The sequence below is a fragment of the Corvus hawaiiensis genome, chromosome 3, assembly GCF_020740725.1.
Source record: "Corvus hawaiiensis isolate bCorHaw1 chromosome 3, bCorHaw1.pri.cur, whole genome shotgun sequence".
NCBI lineage: Eukaryota > Metazoa > Chordata > Aves > Passeriformes > Corvidae > Corvus > Corvus hawaiiensis.
In genome coordinates, this window is record NC_063215.1 from 90,434,308 (window position 1) to 90,459,981 (window position 25,674).

Sequence of the window (25,674 nt, forward strand, 5' to 3'; positions counted from 1 at the left end):
GACAGGCTGACAACACTGGTGGCTAAAACCCATGCCAAAACTATTGATTTGCTAATAATAAACAAATAACTATAAAAGAATTACTTCAGGGAACAAACCACACACCATTTTAATGGCAGTCACTTTTCAAACGCCATCTTGGCCTGTGAGCAAGAGTATGTTGAAGCTGATTTTTATAACTAGTGTCTCTAGAACAAATTAATTTACTACGGACTGAATGTGTCCTGTAACTTTAGAAGTCAAGGTGGCACTCATGTTCTGAAGCAATGACAAAGACATCAAGGTGCAATCAGTACAGGCAAGTCACTAATTTCTCCTTCCACTTCAAGAAACAAAAAAAAAAAAATACCCAAACAGCCACAAAACCCCAACGAAACAAATAAACAAACAAAAAAAACCCCCAAAAATTGCAAGCAACAACAAAACTTCACAAGTTAGAACCCAGCTTTGTCCTAAGGTGTTAGACAGGGTGAGCCACCTCTTTACAAAACGTCTCTTGCAAAACCTTCAGTAGCCTCTCCAGCAATAAATAACATGGGAAAGTTCACAAGAATATAGCAGATGAGATTAATGGTGCTTTTGGAAAGAAACAAAGAATTGTCGCTTTACTGCTTATTTTCCTCAGAAGGAATTAGAAAACATTTGATGCAATCTTCCAGCTGAAAAGGCCCCTTACAAAGATGACTGCAGGCCAAACCATGGCCTGAGAGATCATACATGTTCTTCAAAAGGAGGTGAAAAACAAGGAAGGTAAAAAAAGATAAGAAACCAAACTTAGGCATTTAGAAAAACACTAGTAATCAGCTCACTGTCACATTCCTGTTGGCTGAGGTTTGAGTAACTAATGTTTGGCTAGAAGCTTGTCTGCCTCCTAGCTAGAGTTCAGATACCATGAAACAAGTCAAAGCCAATGGGAAAGGTCAAAGGATTAAAAAAAAAAAAAAGTTTAAAAGCAGTGCAGCACCACAGTTCCTTAAAACTGGTCACTAGTTAACGTACTACGCTGGAGTCCAGAAACTTCCTGGACTTAAAAGTACATTCCTGATCCAAACAGTGAATGAACAAATGGCTTTTAAAAATTCTCTCTCAGATCTCCATAAAGTAAATATCCAGAATTGTATCTGTGGTTTCAGCTCTTGCACTCACTACAAAACCAGTTTTAAGACAAACATGTTAGGCTCCTTGTTCAGCATCAGCAAAACAGCTGAGATCCATTAACTGTGTTCAACTTGCTAAACCTGTACCTTGGGATACCAGAGATCTCAAATTTTCTTCACTTCTGTAATTATGACCACAACTCACTCACAATTAGATATTTCAGCCCAAGACATAGACCATACAAGCTTCCATTTAGTTGCCATTTGTAGTCTGTAGGCATCTACATTTACAGTAGGTTGTAAATTGTAAATATAATTGTACAAGTGTAAATAACTGCCTGAACACCACCCAGTGTATTTTGGGTGGTGTAACTTAATCATAACAGAGTCAGGAAGCTCACACCTCACCTCTCTACCCCACAGAATGGACAAAAAAGAGTATTAACTCAAGCAGTTGTACCTGAGGTCTCAAGTGTAGCTGCACAAGAGTGTAATTCACAGTTGCTTCCAGGGTGGAGCCATTGTATCTGTTCCCCCCACAAAATACAGGGATGAAGGAGAGGTGAGTGGTGCATGCTTTGTACCCTCTTCTTCCAACAACAGCTCACATAAACACTCATTAGGACAGCAATTATCCTCTCCCCTAGGTGCAGTGGTGCCAGGTCACCCCACAGCTGCCTACACCCTGATGGCAAAGGTACTTTCCCACCATGACGGAAATAGGATTTTAAGCCTGCTTCACACAGGAATTGAGACAAAATTAGCTTTCCACGTTTGCCAGCTGGCATGATGTGAGGAAGCTGCATCTCCCAGCACTGTAGATCTCACTGCAGCTAATTTGGGGCTAAGGTTATTTCTGTAAGGTGGCAGAGCAGTACTCTTACCTTGGATATTCAATCAAATAATCACTGCATTTAGCCATCACAAAAATGGTTTTGACAGACTACTGCTGAAATCTAATGAACTGTTTTCAAACTTTCCAGCAAGGAAGCCTTACACAGAGGAAAAAGAAACATAAAAAGAACAATTTTTCTGAATTCATGCAAAAAATACACAATACAAGCATACAAGCATCTGCAAGATTCCTACTCACCTCTCCAAAGTCTGAAGTGCTTTCTTGTTTAATTCATCCTGAGTGCCCTTCAGACTAGCTGTAGGACAAGATACAACACAATTTAAGAGTTAATTCAATGTTTCAGATTAAATAAATAGATGTATAGAGTATTTCAAACTGGGAATGTAAACACTGCGGAAATCTGCATGTGATCATTTCGACATGAATTCTCAAATTCATTTTTATTAAAGATGTTTTAAGTCCTTCGTTTGAAATACTGAAGCATTTTTTATTTACATATGCCACTGAAGGGGGCTGGGAGAAGGGGCCATCCACTAACTAGATACCAAGAAGGTAACAGGCCCTCAGCCAGGCTGGTGCAAATGCTAAAAGCAGTAACCTGCAGCACATTCTGACTCAGATACAGACCACCCCCACCACCACTGCCACATAGGAGGGTGCTGCACGTTGAACAGGGAACACCAGCAGCCAAACTTACAGCTCTGTCACAAAACACCACCATCTCTGAGACCACAACAGACATCTAGGTTACTTTAGATGTGGCATTAGCCACTAATGCCCTCCTTCCATGCTTCTAACTACTTGACCAATGGATCCTGCCCAGTATGCTCACTTATGAATGTATAAATTAATTCCTACCTAAAACCAGAAAAAGAAGAGAAGACTCAAGCTCTTGTTATACCTGGGTATCGTAAGATATCATCATCAAGATCAACGGGAACAGAGGAAGAGCTTAGAGGAACATGGCCTTCTCAGATCCAAAATATCTGGAAACCCAGTGATGGTTTTTAGAAATGCACTGGCTGTCTTGTTCTGGTTCTTATGTTTACAGATTTTGTATAGCAGTTGCTTCTTGTTCTGCCTATCCTCAAATTGAGAGCTATTGATCAACAGCACATGGAAGTGATGAGCAGTTAATCCATCAGCAAACACCACCCATGAATATATCTGATTTGATACATCAAGTCAGTGTATGCTCCAAAATAGAAAGTTACTAAGTAGTATATAATAATGCAACAAACCCAGCAAAATTTAAGTATTCTTAAAAGCTATTAAGAAGAAAGAGATGAGTTCTTCTGCAAGACCCGCAAAGGTAACCAGTTTCTTTGGATTCTGCAATATGTCAGCAAGTGAAATTTTGAAAGTAAATTATTTGCTGCAGCAGCTATAGTGATCAGACTTTTTTTATTCCTACATCTTCCAACAGTTCTTCAAAACACCAGGTTCATTTGGGGGGAACAGCAAGCTTCAGGATTTCCTAATCATAAAGATCAAACTTTGCTTAGGCCACAAAACCTACTCTATGCATTAAAAACTAATCCCAAAATGTGTATTTTAAAGAATAAATTTAAACACATGGACTTTCATGCAAAATGCAGCATTTATTAAAAATACATCGCTCTCAACAGCCTTCAGTCAGTCTACTGCAAAATACTGGGAAAAGGTAACAAAGGAAAAAAATTTACAAAAAGAAGAACCAAGACTGATGTAAACAAAAATACCTGAGACACTGGAAAGGATTTGATCATACCTATAAACATCCCTACAGAAAAAAATCTGACATTCTGTTTCTCAGGAAAACTACAAGATTCTTCATTTAAGTTACAGAGCAATTCTGAAGATGTCACACAATAAGAAAGACTGAAAGAAATGTTACTATTTGTCCCTCAAATTAAACACCAAATGGAAAAGCTACAACTTCTACCTTCCACCTGTTAAGACATTTGACTAATGTTCAGCTTGCAGTCAGAAAGAACACAAAATATATTATGGAAATGAAGTGATTACAGCTAGTCAGCTTTGCCTCGGCATTACTGGGAAACAGCATGTGACTCTCACCTCCCACAATATGGACTGCATCTTCAGCTACCATGAAGCTGGAAATCTGGTTGTCCATCTCTAGCTTTGTGTCTGACACGGATGAACACACTGAAACTTGTGTTTGACAATACTGAGCACTGATGCTGCAAGTTAACTATGCATTTACAGGACCTTTACCACTAAGGGAGATAAATGAGGGGAAAAAAAACCCCAACAGTGGAAAGTGACTTGGGGAGAGATGCATGAAAAGAAGCTTGGCCATCAGGTCAAGGGAGGTGATCTGCTCTGCTATCTGAGACCCCCACCTGGAGTGCTGTGTGCAGCTGTGGCATCCACAACACAAGACATGGTTCCATTGGAACAAATCCAAACCAGGGCCATGAAAATGGTTAGAGGGCTGGAAGACCTCTCCTATACAGAAAAGCTGAGAGAGTTGGGGTTTTTCAGCCTGAAGAAGAGAAGGGTCAAGGGAAGCCTTACTGCTACCTTTTAATACTTAAGGGGTTTTTAACCCCTTTTAACTCTTTATAGGCCCCTTTTTAGCAGGGCCTATAGTGATAGGACAAGAGGTTTAGTTTTAAGCTAGAAGAGGAAAGATTTAGATTATATACAGGAAGAATTCTTTACTAGGAGGGTGGCAAGACTCTGGAATAGGTTGCCCAAAGATGTTGCTGATGCCCTACCCTGAATTATTCAAAGAAATCTGCAACCCACTTGTATCACTGAAAAGCTCTCACTTCAGACAAAGAAAAGCTTGCACTAAGGAAACAGAATCTGGTAGGTCTGATTAAACTTCTAAAATTTATGTTCCATTCTCCCAGGTTGATGACACCAAAGAATTCTTCGGTCCCCACCCAACTTTACCTCCTGCAAGCATGGCTGCTGCAGTTCCATCAACTGAAACAAAATATGACTTATTACTTAGATTAAAAGCTGGAAAAGCAGTCTGACCAATGGGAGAGTGGCACAGGGGAGTTTCTGAAACCTGTAAGACACAGTACTTTTGCAAATGTCACTTGAGCAGCCCAAGATTTATTTTCTGAAGCACTCTGGGTTTTTAAAGGGGCTTCAGCCTTTCTAAAATGCAACAGGTTCTTCAGCAATATTTTGGTATGTAAATACAAAGCTCTGAAGTCACATTTGAAAACAAAGGAGGACAAGTTCTGTCTTAGCAAAAGCAGTTAAAGCACATCAGGAGTAGTGAATGCATGGAATGAAACACAGTGCCAAGGATCAGAATCAACACTACAAACAGGGAGAGAGGAATCTAGATCTTATCTTGTCCAATGGATTGAGCACCCATTAGCAGCTGAAGCACAGTCAGGTCTGTTTATGTAATACATTTGTTTTGTGGGAAAGAATTCAATTTGTAATGTGTGAAACTGCTCCTTTATGTGAATCACAACTTAAGAAGTGGGGATGACAGATAAATGGACTTCAAAAATACACTTCTGATCCAAACTAAAACACTGACATGCACGCACCCTTTTGCAAATATCACCGAGTTTCAGAAACTATTCCCTTGTGTTAAGACATCTAATATGGCACAACATACAGTTTTAGCACCCAGAATTATAATTAAAGATTGCATGCACTGGTATTTCCAAAAGCAAAGATTCTAAGTTTGTTCACTAATAATTTATTCACTTCTTAGTGAACAAATTGGGGGGGGGGTTAACACTAACCAGTGCTGTCAGTACACTGACTGTTAGTAAAATCCACAAAGACTGATAGGATGAGTTTCCAATTCAAGTCCCTGATCCATGGCCTTCTACCAAAATTTTAAATGAAAACAGACATACAGAACACTCATCTCAGAAAAAAGAATGAGGGACTGTTAAATCTAAAATGATTTCACAGTTTGTGTGGTGGTGATGTGAGATAAGAAGAGCACTTGTATTTCACGATACAATTCTCAACCTAGTCTTTCCTCTTTAGCCTTTGTTAAATTCATCTCACCTTTCCCTGCCTTCAGTGAATTCTTCACCAGACCTAAGGGAGGAAAAGTTGACAATGCAGCTTATGTCAAAACTGGAACTACGGGAGGAAGAGGAGCAGTTTGCTTTTGACATTGACCCACTGGAAACTTATCTGCAGAAAATGGACAATAACTACGAACAGGAGGCTTGGGCTTCTAAGACTGAGGCAAAAGTGGCAATGACTTCCCCTGAGGACACATCTTTCAGCTACTTCAATGAGACTTATTTCAAGAAACATGTAATTAGACATTAAGAATAAGGAAGCTATCCAGCATAAGTTTCAAGAAGTCTTACTTCCTCCAGGAGCTTTTTGCAAACCACAAAGAAAAGGCTTTATACAACTCCTCAGTGCCTTTGTCACACAGGAGGAGAAATAATCACTAAAAGGTTATATTAAATAGGAAAGCCTAACTTGGATGGAAGGCTGTAAGCTTTAGAAGGCAATTGGTCAAATGTTTCTGAAACACTTAGCTACCATTGAAAATACTGATTGACTGAAAGTCACCTCAGCTGGAAAGTTATTGGAATCACATATACGTACACACAGATGTTTGACTTGTCTGCATATGTCACTAAGAACTGGTATAAATACAAGATTGACAACATGAGGCAGGATTACATCACGGAACTGCTGTCTTTCAGCATGTTCTAGCTTTGCTTCCTCACTGTCATATGCTATTTTTTAACAATGCTAATGAAAAATGTCTTTCTAGTGCAAATTTGACATTTTCCAGTAAAACACAGTTCCATATTCATGACCATCACATGTACACTTTTGAAGGACTTAATCCATTTTATTAAAATATAATCTGAAAGATGGAAATACACTCTTCCTATTTCCCTCAAATGACTGAGTGACTTGCCCTATTGCCTTCAAGGCTAGAGATGCAATGAGAAGGCAGATACATTCCGCTGTTCCAAAACATCAATCAGAGGCTAATCTGAAAACAATCCAAGGCAGTTGTTGTGAAGACTGTTTGTTTTACATAAAAAAGGACACAATATTGAACTAATCTCTTGAAAACTGAAGAGATATCCAGAAAAAGTTTCCAACTCACATTTTGCTGCACCAAAATATTTTTAGAGCCAGAGTACAGCATATGCCTCTCCAACTACATTCTTTAGAAACCACCTTCTTTTCATACTGATGTTAACAAAGAGATTTTAAGGGGCTAACAGAAAACCTATCTCTCAAAATAGTCTCTGGGGTCTTGTATAGCTTTAGAACAGTTTAAATAACATCTAGGCAAAATGCCCTTAAAAACTAGGCTGTTAAGCAGAACTCTATTCCTAGTGGACTTAAAATATATATATAAGAGAAAGTTCAGGCTAGGAAGGACATACTTTTTGACATGAACTTTCTAGGGAGAACTATTCTGAGACAGAGAAATGGAGAACTGGAGAGAGCTGCGGTGCCTGTTAGCCTCCAGGATGAAAAGCAGTTCTCAGAACAGCTGATCAGACGTGGCTGGCTGAAAAACTACACCAACTTGTGCTACTGAAGAGCACAAAAACACTTTCTCATACACATGCCTTGCAGAATTCTGGTGTAAGTTGCAAGGCCAGCATAGTCCATGACAACATAATAAAGTAATTTTAGCTTTGATTCTTTGCTGGAAGAAGTTGGTTTGTTTATATGAAACCTACCCAACAGAAAAGCCATTGCTTGCATGAGGGCAGGACTGCCAAAATGATTAGGAAAACACACAAGCTCAGCCATTATTCAAAGAAACTGTGTTAGAAGGCCTCCTACCTGTGTTAGAAGTCACAGAATAAGCAAAGACTGTTCCCACCTGTGAGCTTGATGAAGGTCAGAGCTAGAACTCTCCCAAATACTTCAAGCCCTTCTGACTACAAAGCACCAAATCTGCAGAAGCCCCTTGGCCACTCATTCAAGATCCAAGTAAGCAGCATTAAAATAAAATACTTCTTAGATTCAGTGGTCTGTTTCTAGTCAGCATCCACACCAGTGAGGTAGGTATTTTTATCTTGTTTACTTCTAAGTAGAAAAAATAAAAGACATCACAGAGAGGTTGAATATCTGTGGGGACTCAGTATCACGCCAGGAACTGCAGTGAGGCATTTCTGACTCCAGTTCTTGGATTGTATTTCTTTCTGATTTATGAGTGGGTGACAAAAATATGAAAATAGATGGAAAGTTTGACTTCTTCTTGTGTAAATAAGTGAAAGAAATGTATTACAAATATTCAAGTAAAGCACACCAAGCACTGTCAGCTACACTCAGATTATCACCCCCTAAGTAATGACCTGCATTTCTTCCTTTACCTAAAAACTTCACTTTTATTACCACAGAAGACAGTTCTCTGAGCAAGTGAACAGTTCCCATTTATCTTGCAATCTGATTGTTTTTCATGTCTAGTCAGCACTGAAAGCAGATTTTCTGATAGATTTCCATTGGTTGCACTGAAGACTTTGAACAAATGCTCTCCATACAACACACTTGACAAACAAGGTAACTCACCATCAGTAGCTTGAAGGCTGTATGTCAGGCCCAGTGCCAGGTAACCCTTTGCTAGGGACTCTCCAGCATCCTCACCCAGGTCTATCACCATTTTAGCAAAGTGTTCTCCTTCTTCCAGCTGCAAAAGAGGTAGGTTGAGACTTACAGGCATTTCTCTCTACTCGCTTCAATAAAACGTGCCATTAAGCTTACCTGTAAGTGATCTGAGAGCCATTCACACAAGGGCTTTCAGTGATCCCAGTGAACACTCAAAAAGGACGATGCAGAAGGTCAGATTAGCAGACCTTGGTGCAGAGTTTTGGGAAAGGTTTGGGTTTTGCCACCCAAACTCTTTTCAGATGTTTAAGATCAATCAAGGGCACCATCTTATTTTATAGTTCCCTTCAGGCTCCCTTCAATCATGCAACCTTAAATACAAAAGCTGGATAAGCTGGACTACTTACATGCTATCCTAGCACTAGATGGAAAGGTCTAACATGTTTCTTCCCACAAAGACGACCATTCAGTTTTACTGTCTGATTTTTTTTAAACTGTAGCAAATTCTACTTTCTTTTACCACTACAAGAGTAAAACAAGAAAGCACTAATTTCTCTGAAAGCTCTCAGCTGCTGCTTGCAGTTCTGCTGCCACAAGGACGCAGAAATTGCAGGACCAGAATTTTGATCTGAACTACCACAAGACCTTGGCAGCTCTTGCTGCACTAGCCACTTTCTGCATCTTTTGCAAAGACACAATTTCCCTGAAAATGCGCTTTATAGTATAGATAGTAACTGGAGGAGAGAGCAGTCACAATCTCTCTGGGGCAGCCTCCAAAATGAGGATATATGTAAGCTGGTCTCTTCTTACTACAGCACAGCCTGCTCCCCACAACCTTCCTTTCTACACAGATCTATCAGCATCTGTAAAACCCAAGTTAATGGTAATTTTAAACAAAATGAGTAAGTTAAATATTTTATTACAGAATGGAGGGTTTCTCATTTCCAACTTCAAACTCTCATTAACATCACTCACTCATTTTAAGTAGAAAAGACTAAGACCTGTAGACTGTACATACCTTGAAAGGTGTGAGTTGGAGAGACACTGGCAAAACTCTTAAGTAATGTTTGAAAGATAGAGCCTACAGGAAGATCTCCTTTCTGTACAAGACACTATGCAGATCCTGTCAACCATAATCAGAGTCATCCTTAATCAAGAAGCAGACACCATTATACCATCTGATAAATCCTCCTTTTGGAAACTTTTATTACATGACAATTGACTTCATGGGATGCAGTTGTTTAATTATGAGAAAGTACTTTTTTCTTTGAAATCCAGCTGGTTTAGACACAAGTACTGTGTATGTGTGCCCTCTTAATACTCAGCTTTGTCTGACTTCAGCACCTCATGGCTCCTTAAACACCTAAAATGACTCACCTGTAAAAAACTGGAACTAAAATGCAACATTAGACAATAAATCTCCCTTCTGCAGTGATCAGTTAATATGCTACCTATGAACAGAATCTATTTGACTTCATGTAGCATCCTGTCAATGAGCCTCCTAGTCACATCACTTGAAAATATTCAGGTGACAACACTAACTAATGGCTTCATGAACAACCAACCTGGGATTTAGTAGATGATATCAAACATAAGAAAAAGACTACTGTTAACGTAAGCCTGAAGAAAGGCTGAAAAGTGCAAGTGAAGAAGCAAATCTCCTCTGCTTGGATTTCTTCCTCACTGGTACAACTCCCTGAGGCCACAGAATTCAAACTAGATGTAGAACAACAGTTCCCCAATTTCTGTAACCTCAGATCAGTCATTCCAATGACGAACACATACATTATCATCAAACCCTTTCCTGAAAGCACTATGAAAGCATTAGTCTTGCTAATTGCCTGGTTAGCTGTGATTGTGGAAACCACTAACTGACACAGGAATGCCTCTTACGGAATACCTGGACTTACCAGCTAAACTGCAAGGCCTGTCTTTGAGGGTATAATCCAAAGCCTACAAAAACCACTGGAAACAGTCCCACCTACTTCAGTAATGTTCAGATAAGACCCTTAAACTCTGATCACATCAGGAAGACTGAGATTTGTTTCAGGAGATTTCTTAACCTGTCAGTAGCCCTACCAACTTCCCTGCCACGTACTGAAATGTGTTCTGGACCAGAGCCTAGGAAAATGGAAGAAGTGGCCCATGACTTGCCACACAGAAAAAAAACCCAAAAAACAAAACCCACAAATGAAAAAAAAAACCCATCCTATAAAACTATAACACAATTCTTCATGTCTCAGAAACTTTTATGTAAGACATGAAATCTCTGAAGCCTGAAAATTCATTATGCACCTCTTTGCCACCATAAACAGCTAGATTCCCACTCTCTTTCTTCATTGTTTCTCCTCTTCTCCTCACACGCATTTCATCCAAGAAGTCTCCATTAGATGAAGAAAAGAGCTATACAAGGAATTCTTATGACTAGTGAACAAGAGTAGGGGTGGGTAGTGTGTATGGAAAAAAAGATTAAACGAAAAGTTTGAAGCTGAAATAAAGAAATGTAAAATTAGAGAGATTCTGCTCCATTGTTTCTCTGAACGGTCACCTGATGGTATTTTCAGTCAGAGACTGGAAATCTCAGAGACAATGCATAAATCAGTAGTGCACCATTCAGCCTTCTTGTCTGCCAGCTACCCAGGGCCACCTGTCAGTATCAGATTAATCTAATAAATGTATAGTTAAAACCACAGCTTTTCAGAGTTCAGGCTGAAACAGCGCTGCTAGCACATCTTGTACACATTTATTCATACTAAACACTAGTGGCACTTTGACCAGCCACAAAGACTCTTATGAATGCAAACTTAGGTCAGCTGAAGTTTGCTTTGAAAATAAGTGGCCTCACAAACTCCAGCACAGCTGGTTCTGTTTATGAGAACATTTACTTTGCCTTCTTACAGCACTCAGACACTTCCCCTGCCAGCCCTGCTGTGGCAGCCATCTGCCCCCTCTTCTTCCATTCTCCTACTCTTCAATCACTCTGGGCAAGTGTGAAAAGCCAAACCTTTCACTCACATCACCCACTGTGAGGTTTCAACTCTCCAGTGCATCAGTCTTGCGGATGGCCTAGCCAACTGTGAATCTGAAAGTACTACCTGAAACAGGAGTAACTCCCCTGGGACACACTTGGGGTAACCAACTAAACTGCAAGAACTACCAGATTGCAGTCTGGATAAAAGCTCCCCCTCCATACACCCGAGTGAGGGACCAGCAGTGAGCCTGAGCTGTGATCTGCCAATAGAGCTGTGTCTGTGGGGGTCCTTAAGGATATGGGATGTCTCCAGTCTGTATTGTGGAGATGAGAAAGGGAGAAGGGAAGGCCTGCCACTTGTTATTCTCTTAGAAGCAACAAAAAGCGAAGTCTCAAAGCCATACCTCCAACTTGGCCCTTACTGTTCTTACATTTTTCTGCATATTTTGCACCGAAAAGCTGGTGGAGAGAAGAGTAGCATCCCGGGTTGCAGGGAGAAGTTCCCTGCCTTCAAGACCTGCATGGAAGAAAGAAGGCATGGGGGAAAAACAACCTAAGAACTTTCTGCATTTTGAACTCCAGCTATATAAAGTATCAGGAGGCACCTGCAAGCACTAACTAAACAACCCCTCCACCACACCAGAAAGCAAACACCTGGCACCTGGAGTGAGACAAGCTGCCAAACCGTGAACTGACACCAATGAGATGTAATACTGTGGGGTTGGCTGGGGTTTTTTTCCCCTTTCACTTCCTCCTTTATATTTGATAGAAAAAGAACAGTTGCTAGCTGTACTACCCTGAGGGATATTTCCCCTGGTACAGAGAGTGGCTGTTCCAGCCACCACTGTTACTTGGCCACAGGTTTTGGTGTGTGCTCAAGCCAAGCCCGGAGGCATACTGACGAGGGAGCAGAGAACAGCAGGTGCTGTCCCCTGGCCTAATGCCACCCAGCTGGTGTCCAACTGCCACCCAGATTGTTTTTAGAAAAGCTCAAGCCCTACCCCACTGAATCAACAGTTTCCAGGACTAAGTAGGAATTGCATTTCTCACTAGCACACATTTAGTGTTACTAAGGACAAACAAATCTATGATGTACAGCAGCATGAAAACAGCACTTTATTGTGCCAAAAAAGAGGAACATGCAAAGGAAGAGGCAGGAAATACATGAAATGACACTGGACTTAGAACAGCAGACAAGGTTAATGAAGCAGGTGAATTTGGACACCAGTGACACTTAAGAATACCCAAGCACTTAAGAGATCAAAATCCTACAGAATGGGTATCTATACAAAATAACACATGATATTAACAGTTGAATTGACCTCTTCTTACCATTTTTATTACACTGGGTTGTAGCTATAGAGACTAATTCAAAGAGAAGAATATACATATTGTGAAGTGAGAATGCTAAGAGGAAAAATGCATAGGAAGAAAGTGGTCTATAAGGCATAGTCTAATGAAAAGGCTTTGTCCCACAGCTATTTACAGCACACAAAGCTAATCATGTTACACATGTCAGAAAAAAAGTCCTTCGCTTTTTATCGCTCTATAGTCAGCATTCACTCTTTGTGTCACCATTGTTAAGCCCACCAATTTACTCTGTGTAAACTCAGCCCCCAGCACTTAGCGATACTCGGGCCTTTCCTCCACTGTAGCTAGAGTGGTTTGTTTACAAAGGCAATGCATAGAAGACAAAATTCTTGGTCATTTTTAATGTCTAAAACCATTGGGATTGCCGCAGTAACAGTAGTGGTGATGTAATCAAGAATATCTTTTAAGAGACAGAAGAAATACCTAGTAGCTTCCCTGCTTTCTCAGCAGCCTCTCACCCTGGTGACGCCGATCCTCTTGGATGTCCGTCAGCAGGCAGAGTAACTCCAGTAACAGGACTAGATTTGATCTTTTAATATTATTCATACTGCACTAAGACCTAAGCACTTCCAGGCAACTCCAGGGCTCCTAAGTGACTGGGTACAAGCACATGCACAGCATTTATTATCTACAGTGGCAGGGTCAACAACAGACAGAAGGGGAGAGAAGCACTCTCTGATTAAGTGGTCTGTGTGAGTAATGAATGATAAGCTGTTACCTCAGAAGTATGCAGCTCTAAATCTACATCCTGCCAACCCCCCCGACACACACACCGTGACGTCCTGACCTCATGGTATGCCTTACTCGGTTTTTATGACTCCATGCACAGTCTACTCCAGCCCAACACCACTTCTTCTCCCTTTCCCTGACTGATGGCATGATCTCTGTCTTCCCAGCAAAGTGCTGCAGCAGAGCACTTTGCTGTGTATACTAGTTGAAAGAAATGTCTGAGGTACAGCACATCCTGTGCTGAAGCTTTCACCATGGGACGAAGTCCTTTGAAAAGCTCAAATTAGATGATAATACTGGCATCATTTGGTGCTACCCAAGGTTTAGCATGCCACCACTCTTGCTATTATATCAACTGTGGGGCAATGAAAACTTTAAGAACATGCCTCATGTCCTCCTGCTTTCTGTCAGAGCAGAGTTCTAGAAGATTCAAGCCTATCCTAGGACTACAGTCCATTTTGCTCTATGTGTATTTACAATGTTTTCAACATGCCTCCATTGAAACCAATGGAGTAAAAGGCAAAAGAAAGCATCAGAGTAACCCTAAATGCCTCAAACAAGGCCTTTAAAATGGAGAAACTCAGGATTTAACACTTGCCTGTAGGCAGAAGTTCCGATTTTAGTATTTTCACAACACTTGCCATAACAGGATCCTGAAGAACCTAGATTAGTAGTGAAATTAACAGTACTGTACTATTAAAATATTAAAAACAACAACTCATACTGCAACTCAAAGTCACTGCCAAAATAGGCAAGTGAGCATTCAGCTGAGGCCGTGCCAGGGAAGGCTGAGTGAAAGAGGAAATTGTAGCAAGCCTTTTAGTAAGCACAACTCTGAATTTATAGTGGAGCAAGGCAAGACAACCTCAGTATGGACATGTTCCAGTGCAAGCTACTTCAACTTTCCTATGGAAATTTAAAACAATACTCTGACCTCCAATAGTGAAAGATCTCATAGTGCATTCTGGAAAGCTAAAAGACAGCTGGCTAAACACAAATGGGCTTTGTGTTCGCTTGACAGAATCATCCACATGCAAGTTCAGCAAACTGTTGTGCTGAAACCCCAGCAAGCTGGAAGGCTTAGCATCATGTTGCCTCAAAAGTAGCTCTGAGCCTACTACAAAAACATTTAAAACACCTGTGTAGTGGTTTAGATACAATACAAAAGTTCCAACTCTGCTGTACAGGTCTGACTGCATCCTGACCATACAAATGTGGCTTACACACGTGCACTAGTTTTGAAGCTGCTCTGGTCCTCCAAGTCTACTGGCTTAAGCTTTAGAATTAATAAAGTACTGATTTATTGTTTACACTGGGTTTTTTGGTTTTTGTTTTGGAAAACCTGTAACTCTTGAAAACATAGCCAAAACATTACTTTTACCACACAGTTGTTTACTGCAGGCCCAATCCTAAAACCTAGTGGTTGATGAGACAGATCATCTCCTGATGTAAGCCAGCATGGTACCACTAACATGCCAGAGGAGTACTGCCAACTTACATCAGCTAATAATCTGGTCATGCTGCCACAACAGAAGCTGGAGGAAGCTCAGTTCTTTTCTGCATCAGGCTCTGTTATATATTGATTCGCATGGCACTGTCTGAATGCATCCACGTTTTCACTTTGATTTGTTCTGCACTGAGAGATTATTTCATAGATGTGATCTGAGCATCCTCAATGTGGTAAATCACTATAGTACATTGCAATTAATTTTCTGTTTTCCCTGTTCTTCAAGTGTGCTGAGACACCACATACAAAGCCAGCAAAATGAGTTAAGTGATCACTAGATTTATCACAAAAGAAACTGTTCTGTGCTTCTCATGACATTCTGTAATTATCCATCTGCATAAATGTTGTGTTTGGGGCTTTTTGTTATTGCTAGTAACTGAAAGAAGACTAAAGTACTGCTTGCCCATGGGCTATAAACAAACTGGCTACAATACTGCACCACACAGTAGATAGATGCAGGACATAAATCAGCTGTTTCATTTGGATAAATGGTCATTTGATTTCACCCTTTTCCTGCCTTGCCAGCAATCAAGTACACAGATATATTTCCTAATTGAAAAATTAATCATATTTTATATGTCCTGAAAAGGAAGATATATTTGAGTATTTGTAACTGCTAATATTTGTCCATTAGACTGTTCCTGTCCCATGTCTATCCTCCTTTCTATTTATACTGGCATTGATCAGCCTGTTCACTTCCAGTTTAAATTATTCAATTCTGATTTGATTGCCATGTAATTTAAATGCAAATAATTACTGTAAGGATGACATTTAGAAAAACAGCTCTGCTAAGCAGGAAGGTCTTTATTAGGCACAGGAGTCTACCAGTAATATCAGAAGCACCCCTTTGACTAAGAGACGTGGGAGCCTATCATTTCAGTTCTTCTAAGAGATGCTCTTATTTCCCTCTGACTCCCCTTAATTAAAACTCTTCTATATCATCATCAAGTTTGGTATGAGGGTAAAGCATAGGCCACTGACTGAAAGGAAGGGGGAAGGGAGTATTTTTAATTTGGTTTTAATTCATAAGGCTGTGCTCTAGATAACTGCAGTAAAATTACCCTCTTGTGAAATCATAATTTTATTTCATAATGCCCCCCAGTTCTGAGCCAGGGTCTGATTGAGTAACACTGAAAAGCAATAAGAAAGCAGTATGTTGAAGAAAAAAACACTCTTGTTTTGAAATTATCAAAACCAGCTCATTTTTCTCTTCTTCCCTTGCCTTTCCTACTTTTTAGGGTTAGCCAGTTGTTTTATCAGCTCTGCCATGTATGAGAAGTCTGGAGATACTGGATTGCCCAAGCTGGAATTGAATTATAGCCTCACTGTCTTTTCAAAATAACAAGGTATTTTTATATGCTAGCTGTGCTTTGAAAACTTCATCAGACATTGTAAGAACAGCATTCAACACAGCTGTAATGCCTCGCTTTCACACTGTTTTAACATCTCAGAATCAGAAAGAACCTTATTTGCTTTATTTTAAAAAATAACACTCACTGTGAATGTTATTTTATATCCCTGAATGACTTCAAGCTTTCAAAATTTAGAGACTGAGCTGTGGGTACAAGGGAGTTAAATTGCTCCAAATGTAGAGTAGAAGTAGGTTGGGCAGTTCAGCAAGGATTCCCTGAAGGCCCTCAGACCTGAAGATTTTTCCTAGAAAAAGATGCTGCCCAGCTTTTGCTGACTCACATATAAGCTTAACCATTATAGTTTGAACAGTATAGTTCATTCAAAAACATACATAACCAGACATCCTCCCCAATGGTGGTGTAAACTAATACAACTCAAGCTTAGCTGAACACCAGCTTCCATCAGAAAGGGATGTAGAAGGTTGGGAGGCGGGATGAGGGAACAGAACAACAGCAAATTGCCTTCTACAACTTTTTACCAAGACCTGTGCAGATTCTTCTGGCATTTTCTTTCATATTTTCTTGCATCTGTGTTTTACTTCTATTTAGCAGTTGTAATCCTTCACTGACTGCAGGGACACCTCGTGGTGAGGACAGGTGAGAACAGCAGGCTGCCGTGTAGTTAATTAAACCAAGTAGCAAAAGAGTGACAGATGTTTCGGCTCCTTTGGATAACCAGAATTTCACGGGCACCAACTTCCACTCCCACTCTGCTTCTGGGGCGTACATGAACACACTGGGGACACAAAACACTGACACAGCAACTTCAAGAACAAAGGACTGAGTTGTCCAGCATACCTCAACTGTCTAACAGCCCACTTGTAACTATTAGCTTGTGTCTTCCAGGGGCTAGAAGAGTGGCCGATTCAATGTGACACCCAGTTGAAGCAGCAGTCCTCAGAACGGCTGTTATGGCTTTCCTCCTCCTCCTTTCTCTAATGTGCCAGCAAAATACATTTAAATGACTCACTGCAAACCTTCCTGCAGGGATTTTCATTTTTTATAGAAGGCACACACATGTGTATGATTTTTAGCAGGGATTCCCTTTCTCCCCACTGCAACTACACTGTGGCACTGCCACTGCAGCACCTAATCCGTTACATAATAAGAATTGCATCAGCTTGCTTACCCAGTGCAGTGACCCAATGCAGACCTTGGCAGCCAGAAGAGGAACGGTGGGATCTGTAGGTCGCAATTTAGCGCACTCTTTGAGCACTGACACAGCATATGCCGACTGGAGGAGTGGGAGAGAGGAGGAGGAAACATAAAGGCTGATTAGACAATGCTGTTGGGAGTCCAAGCAAAATATTGCAGTGGCATGTACAAAGAAGTGCTATGGAGAAAAGAATCACAGGTCAGCAACAAGTTAGCAACTTTATTCCCACCTCCACACACAGACGTGTGTACACACACGCACACAAACACACACTCTCCCACGCTCACAGGAAACACGCCAAAGAAGCAGCCCTGGCTGTGCACTTCACAAGAAACAGTTTTCCTTAGCTATCAATGCACTGGTTATTTTAACTCTGCCCTCCCAATACATGAGAACTCTGCTGTAATTTTCCTTGCATATAACCATCTTCCAGTAAGCCAGGAAAGATCATAAAGAGTTTATCCTCCAGTACGTTCACATTTTAGGCCAACTCCACTCACAGAGGTTTCTGCAGCTAAAGTAATCTGCTCAGTAGGTTCTTTTGTGTCTTCTCCACTTCCAGGACATACAAGAAAGCAGCTGCGACCCCACCACACAAAGGGTGGAGCAAGCAACTGCAGATCAATACACTGTTCAGTGGGTGATCCAAGCATGCGTTAGAAAGAAAGCCCATAAAACTCCTGCTGTCTTTCTGGTGTTAGGTTACCATTAATGAGGATGTTTTTTAAGATTAGCACTTACACAGCCCTTTTGATCCAACGTGCTCTGCACACATTGCATTTTACAGCACACTCAGGGCTGCGCATTTCTGATGCTTTAAAGGGGAATGAAGAAAGCTCTGGTCTGAATTAGTGACGAGAAGGCCGTCAGTAAGGAGGTGGCAGAAGAAGTTGCCCTACCAGAGTCCCCCAGCCCATCCCACCTGTTCGTCTCACATTTAATCTTCCTCACTACTGACCCCTGATCCACTCAAATTTTCTCATGCTTAAGCTCAAGGGGAAGTTTTATTCTCTTGGAATTTCTCCTTGCATGCCTGTTTTCTCCTAAAGTCTTCCACACAGTCCCAAGACAAAATGTTCCTGCTCAGAAGCACATTGAATAGTCATGGCCTTTCCACATTACAGAAGAGCAGCAACAGAAGCTTGCAAAGTCAAACACTCTGCTACTCCCTCCTATCAGGTCCTGGCCATCCCCTCCTGACCCCCAGGGGCTCTCCCTACCAGAACTCTGACCAGCACAGGCAGATGGGTCTGGTGACTGCTGCAATCCCCTGCAGCAACACCACAGCTTCATATTCCCACTGCCCATCAGCACTTTTCCCCCCTCACACTACACCAAAGTGGGCTGTGCCTGCCAGCTCCTTCCTCACAGAACTGAAGGTCCACTTCTTGCTGCTGAATTCAAAAGCTTGATTAGGAATTTGTGTGGAAGGGAACCTGGGAAAATGGAAAACCAGATGTATACCAGCCATGCCCACGTTAAGGCAAAGAGGGGTTTCATAACCAACGCAGCACAGAGCAAATCCTCGTGCTTGAAAAGCTTGAGTACCGGCCTTGCGGTCTGAACAAGAGCAGCAGCAGGCCCTGTATTCTTCAGGTTGCTCCCACTTAAGTAGAGCATCAGGCATGACCAGTAAAAGTGAGGAAGCATTTGCTAATTTAAAATTCAAAATGCACAATTTGCCTAAAGCCAGAAGGAAGCCTGTCTCAGACCAAGGACAGTAATCAATAAACTTTGTCCTAGAGCTTGAACCACTACTTCATCCCTCTCATAAATGTAGACAAGTAATTCAACCCTGAGGTATAGGAAGAAACACGGTGCTGTGCTCTGCTGTTACAAGGAGCCTAGCATCCCTCAGAAGGAACCTCTCTGACACCTGTTTGTTCAGAACAAGGTGGTGTCTCAGGTTTTAGTGGCATCTTATTCCTCTCTCTTGCAAAATGCTACCTGCACTGAAAGCAGCTGGTATTCCCAGCAGCATGACGGACATGCTGGAAATCCAAGCATACCTCCATAAGGTACCTAGGCTGGATATCATCTTCTTGCCCTCCTACCTATGTTCCAGCCCCACAGGTGCTTCCAGAAATGAATAAATGTGACAGCGGGACAAAATGCACCATGACAGCCAGTGTATCTACAGCTGAACCTCACCAACCCTTGCCACCTCACCATGCTAAAGTGAACTGCAAAGGCCAGGTATGTAAGAGGCCATACACAGTCCAGAGCCAACACTTGGAAAAACAGACACAAGCTCAAGCCAGTGGTCATTTCTCAGCTCCCCACCAGCACTGCAACTGTGGGGAAAGCAGGAGGCACCTGGGAGCTGGTGGCAGCTCTCCTGTGGGTTAGTACAACCAGCACTAACACAAATCAAAGCAGTGACAGACCTGTCCTATTTTGGGCCACAGCTGTAGGACCTTCCAAGGTCTACGCCACAAGAGAAGCGACACAACCCATTCTTTGCCAGTTCCTCTTGAACTCTGCTGCCTCCCTGCCTGCAGGACAAGCCAATGCCACAGCCTCCAATACCCTCAAACCACAGAGCCCTTCCCGTGTCTGTCCTGTCCCAAGCCTGCTCAGGAGGCCACTGCAAAGCAGTGGCTACTGAATGCTGCACAGCAGAAGGTCCCACCTTGTGCCTACACCCAAACACCTGAGGTGTGGAGTCACTTTATTACATATGCACTCAGGAGCTTCTGAACATGGGTTTACAGAGCAAGAGGCACAGTTTCCACACTGCTTCTAAAACATTTACAAAGTTATGTCATTTTAAAGAAGTTTATAAAATTTGCAACTAAACATATGGAGCAGAAGTGGTTCTAGAAACAGGGTGACATGAAGCCTTTCTCCCCAGCTGCACTTTAAAAATTCAAGAGATATTATATAATTTCACCTTGAAACATTTACTCAGCAGATATTTTATACAGATGATGAAAACATTAGTCAAGGAATGACAGGAGAAATAATATCCCACTCCCACAGTGACCTTACTTACAGGAGACTGGCATGACATGTAATATCAAGGTTTCTCAAAGACACTAATTACAGACATAAATAACCAGAAAAAATATCAAACACTCATTATTGAATACAAATATCACTGGTTTGTAAAAATATTTAATATGAAACAGTGTTTGTGCAACATTGAAATAGCCTGGTAATTAAAATGTACATATTCCTTCACTTAGTGTGGGTGGACCAGGCAGCCAAGTGCATTGTTTGTGAGATTCACTGCAAGGCAATAATAATTTGATTTACTGGTGAGGCATGTTTTGAGAAGAGCAGAAATTGAATTCCAAGTGAGTACATGCTTCCTACTCATGATTCTAAGCTTCAGAGGGGCTCACATAATAATTCAAGCCAGGATTTATGTTGTTTCTATTTGACTTGCTAATTGCTGGATTATAATGACTGCACTAGAACCAGTTCCCAAGGACTTCAAAATACTAGGTCTTTTGGCCTCTCATCTCCAGCAAGGAATCACAAGGAAGCTATTGGGGAAGGAAAAGGATGGAGAGGACACCATCTCCTATGTAATTACAGCAGCCATAGTTTTGAATGCTATAAGGAAGTAAAATGTGAAGAAAAACAACTATCCAAACACTCCCCATTTACTAACTCAATAACGAAGCATGGAAGCATACTCCTCAAAGATGCTTCCACATGAGCAGAAGAGAACACAGAACATCATACAGTTAATTTTCTTTTTTCCTTTTCAAAATGGCTTGAGAGAACTTGACATCAGTTATGGTAAACCCATAGATGCTGCCCAAATGCCCATTTTCCTAGCTTACTCCAACACAATTTCCATTCTTTCCCCTCCTTTCTCTCTCACCATACCAAAGCACCAAAGACGGAAGTTAGAGAGCCGTTTCATATTTAGAAGATAAAGAAAACACAGATATAAGTAAAAGGAGGAGTAATTTCCAGACAGTAAATCATGCCTGATAGACTTTGACATGCCATGAACAGTTGCTCTTCTCTTGCACAGGTTCCAAAAACCTCCCTGGTTTTGTGCTTCTTTGGTAATACTTTTCAGCCAGAAGGAAAAATGTTCCTCGAGATGGTGGGTTGGAAGACAGCCTCATTCCCAATTTACCTGGCAGTTTAGTACACAAATGAATTCCCACAACTAGTGCTGCTATATTTCTTGCATTATCCTGTCTAAAAACTGCACTATTTCAAAGGGATTGTGGGGAAGTGGAGGAATTCCTTCATCCCAATGCAAGAATTATTATTCCCTGTGTGCTGGGATTCACAGCCATTTAGATATAAATGACCTTGAACTGACACAGAAAGATGACAGAATGAGCAAGCAATTGAGAACTCTGGAATCATTAGTTTTGCTGTTAGCTTTCCACTGAATTTAGAGATTTCTGTGAATCTCTCAGCATGAACGTTATTCCCCGAAGACATTTACTTCTCTTAACACAGGAACTGACTCTCTCCCTTTTCTTTTACCTCGTGTTTATCAAATTAGAGCACTGGAGTTAAGCAGCTTCAAATACTCCCTCTTAAAAGCACCTCTTACATTCTAAGATCTATAAGCACACATTTGTACTTGCTAATGTGACAAACACCTCACTTCACACTTTCTGTCAAGAAAAGAGAGTTAAGCCTGAAGGCAATTATATAGCCCACCTAGGTATTCTGCTCAACAGTCAGGCATCTTAGGAAATTTCCATTTTTTGTACTATCTACAGCACACAGGCAAACTTCCTTCTAATCTTTCTTTTGCACCAAAGGAAACCAAACTATTGAATATCCCCTAGACAGCTGACCTTTGTAACAGGATCTTTAACCAATGAATGTTCAATATTTTAACTTTCATTCCACGGCAATGCTATTTAGGGAGCCATCTGAGGCCTCTCCTGCTCCCAAGGTTCCTGCCTGCAATACAAAGAGAAATGTACTTTTTTTTTTTTTTTATGCCAGTTGCCTAGCAACCAGCCTAAGCTTTTGCAAGGATATCAACAGAAGGAACAGCCTAAATCATAAAATTTGTCTGCTGTTGCTGCAGAATTATGTATTAAATATATTTATAACTTTCCTTCTAACCTTCTGGAAAGCTGTATGTTGCCAATACAGGCATGGCTGAGTCAAACTTGCAGCTCCTTGAAGCACTTAGAGACATCTGCTTTTGCTGCACTGTTTAAATAAGGGGAAGGATTCCTTTTTTTTGGGTGCAGCACAGATAGGGGCAGCTCAGACGTTAGCTTGTCATTATTTGGCTATGACCAGTGTGTATCAGCAACTTGCTAAGGGCTCCAAAATCAGAGTTCATGTCTGTGTAAGACTGGTTTCAAAACCTTAAAAATGCTGCCAGCACAAGCTTTGGGCAAGGCTGCAGTATCTCCAACTGCTGAGCAGCCAAAGGGAGCACAGTGACACTGCAAGACTAGCTCTGGGAAGAGCTGGAGCTTTGTCCCTCAGAAACACAGCTGAATGACAGATGCCAGGAAGGATTTGATTATTTCCCTTAGTAATACACCAGACACCTGAAGCATTACACGATTAAGAAAACCATTCGGGTAGACATACGTGACTTTTTTCTTCCCCTTTGCCTTAAAAGGAGCAAACAAAATGGGTAAGAGCAGAAAGGGGCGTTTTGTGTAGCTGAAAGCAGCTTTATCTGCCTGGTTTTGCAAGGTATTACGCTTGGAGCTTACATCCCCTAGTGCCAAGCCTATCCATCTATATGGTAATGTTGACCACTGTCCCTGTGGTACCCTCAGTATGGGCTAGAGGGGGCTGGGGAGGGTCAGCAACAATGCAGTAGTTTCTGAAGTCACACAGTTGCTGTCCTCAAGGCAAGCACTGAGCTGACTGTGCTCTGCAGGGCTGGAGAGCTTTGCGGCCAGCACCACAGGACCCCATAACCACCATCAGCAATCCCAGTACAAGGCCTGCTGAGCATAGTCCTTGCCTTCAGGTACCTGCTTCCAGCTCCACTGAGCTCTCACAGAGGCTTTTCCCCACAGACCCTTCAACTGTTCCCAACCTCTTCCTTTATTCACTCTTGAGGCACTTCATCCCCTCAGTGAGTACACAGCTGAGGGGTGGAAAGCAGATTATCCTCTCCTAGTGGGTACTCCAGACTTCCTTCAGCTGGCCCAAGGCTATATTACTACTCAACGCCCCTCTCAAGAAACACACATCCTAAACCTCTTCACTCACTAACCAAGCTGTGTTGTGGAATTTTTTCAGGCAGACACGTTGAACATGAGTGTGAAAATGTTTCCATGCATTGCATACACTGATGACAATAAACATCCACTGTACTTCAGAGATAAAGACTCACGAGAGTTGAATGGCTCAATTAGGGCACCCAGCACTTTTAGACTACGCAGACTCAGTGTTCACAGAACAATTTCACAGCTATCCTTGAAGAACCCCTCCCTCACTACCCTTAGTAAAATGGCAAATCAGTGTCACTAAACACAAATCTTGTCTCCTTGTGTGGTAGGCAGAAGACAGGCACCAATATTACTTCATGTTGTTCAAGGCATGTATTTTAACACTCACAATGCAGATCTAGGAGACTTTCTTAAGTACCATAAATTTAAGCTAGAGCCTACTCACGATGCACTTCTGAATCTCTATTTCCAGGGAGCTCCAGTGACACTTTGGGATACCCAGGCTAGGTCCTGTGTGAGGACAGTAGGTGTGGAAGGGGACAGAAATCTGAAAAGGGAACATGTATGGATCCAACTGGTCCAAGGCCAAGGAAATGCTTGCGAGTGCACAAGGACCCTATTACACATCCCTTGTGCTTGTAATACATCATCTAGACACTATGATAATTTTGCCTCCGACTTCAGAAATGTCGGTAGAGCTACCCTAGTCTGCAGGAGAGCTGTGTGCTGGTAACCTCCACGACCTCCAGGGAAAACTGTTTAGCTGGAAAGCAGCAGCAGAGAACAAGTCTAGCCCAAGCAAGTTCTCTTCACTTCTGCGAAGACTACAAAGTCTTTTGCACCGTGTAAAAGAGAGTTTGGTCTTTCCTTTCCCCATGCTGCTCAATACTGGTCACTTTTCCAAAATCTTGAGACGAGCAGACGCAACTGTCTGCACTGGTTTTACTCTGGCAGCAGGACAGTGGCTCATCTCATTGCCTGAGGACTCTGCCAGATGGCATCCGGCTATCACACCACTCGCCACTCAGACTCCAGCCTGTCCACGCACGGCAGCAGAGCCAGGGAGCTGCGATGGCCATTCAGCCTCCAGCTGATATTACCACATAGCCAAGGTTATTACCAGCACAAGCAACTTAAAGCATCTGTGAAGAATTCAGCATTCAGCACCACAGGAACAGGTGGTGCTGCATTAGAATGATTTAAACCTCTTTGGCCTATTCAGAACTGCACACAGGACATATCCCACCATGTCTTTGCCATTGTCTAGGCTTTCCCAGCATTTCCTTTCCCTTCCCATCTAAATTTGCCTACAAAAGTATTTCAAATGTAATGGTGGATTTTTTGTCATGTAAGTATACATGCCTCTCTTGTTCAGTGAATATACAGCTCAGTATAATAGGCATCCCTAAGAATGGGTTAAAAAACAACCAGACCACACCATCTTTCTCATTATGCAAGTTGCTGAGAAACACAGGAAAGTGAAATTGCTGTCACTCCATTATTTCCACCACTTAAGTGGATAAAAGACAGACAGGAAGGTTATGCTTCTCTGAATTTTTTTCATTCACTGTTTTAGGAAGCCCCAAGGGCTGCAGGAACTTACTGAAGTGATGTGCCTATTTTTGTTAAGACACATGCTTTTCAGAATAATGTGTAAACTCAAGCCTACACGTGGTAAAGAGCCAAGGTGGCTGGCTTGACATTCAGACTGATCTCTTGTGAAAAATGACAATCACCATTTGGCAATTTTTTGGCTGGCAGAGGAAGAAACTACATTGAAATATGACTTGATCGACTTCATCTGAATACACAAATTAAACGTACCTCTGGTAAAATTCAGCGTAGAATAGAGGGCAAGATAGGATTTTATGGCACTTTTAAGAAGGTCAGAGTTGAAAATC

At 41.6% G+C, this 25,674-nt stretch overlaps 1 protein-coding gene across 7 annotated transcripts in view; it reads right to left on the bottom strand.

The window, feature by feature from the left end:
- Positions 1 to 25,674, bottom strand: part of TTC7A (tetratricopeptide repeat domain 7A) — a 172,268-nt gene that overhangs the window by 99,983 nt on the left and 46,611 nt on the right. For 6 of the 7 annotated variants that reach the window (XM_048296978.1, XM_048296976.1, XM_048296980.1 and 3 more), the window contains 3 exons: positions 17,610 to 17,714; positions 8,455 to 8,572; positions 2,191 to 2,248 (listed from right to left, as the gene is read on the bottom strand). In XM_048296978.1, coding sequence (XP_048152935.1) covers positions 2,191 to 2,248; positions 8,455 to 8,572; positions 17,610 to 17,714 — 281 coding nt within the window. The remainder of the gene's footprint in view (positions 1 to 2,190; positions 2,249 to 8,454; positions 8,573 to 17,609; positions 17,715 to 25,674) is intronic. The other variant, XM_048296977.1, reaches the window with a different exon arrangement.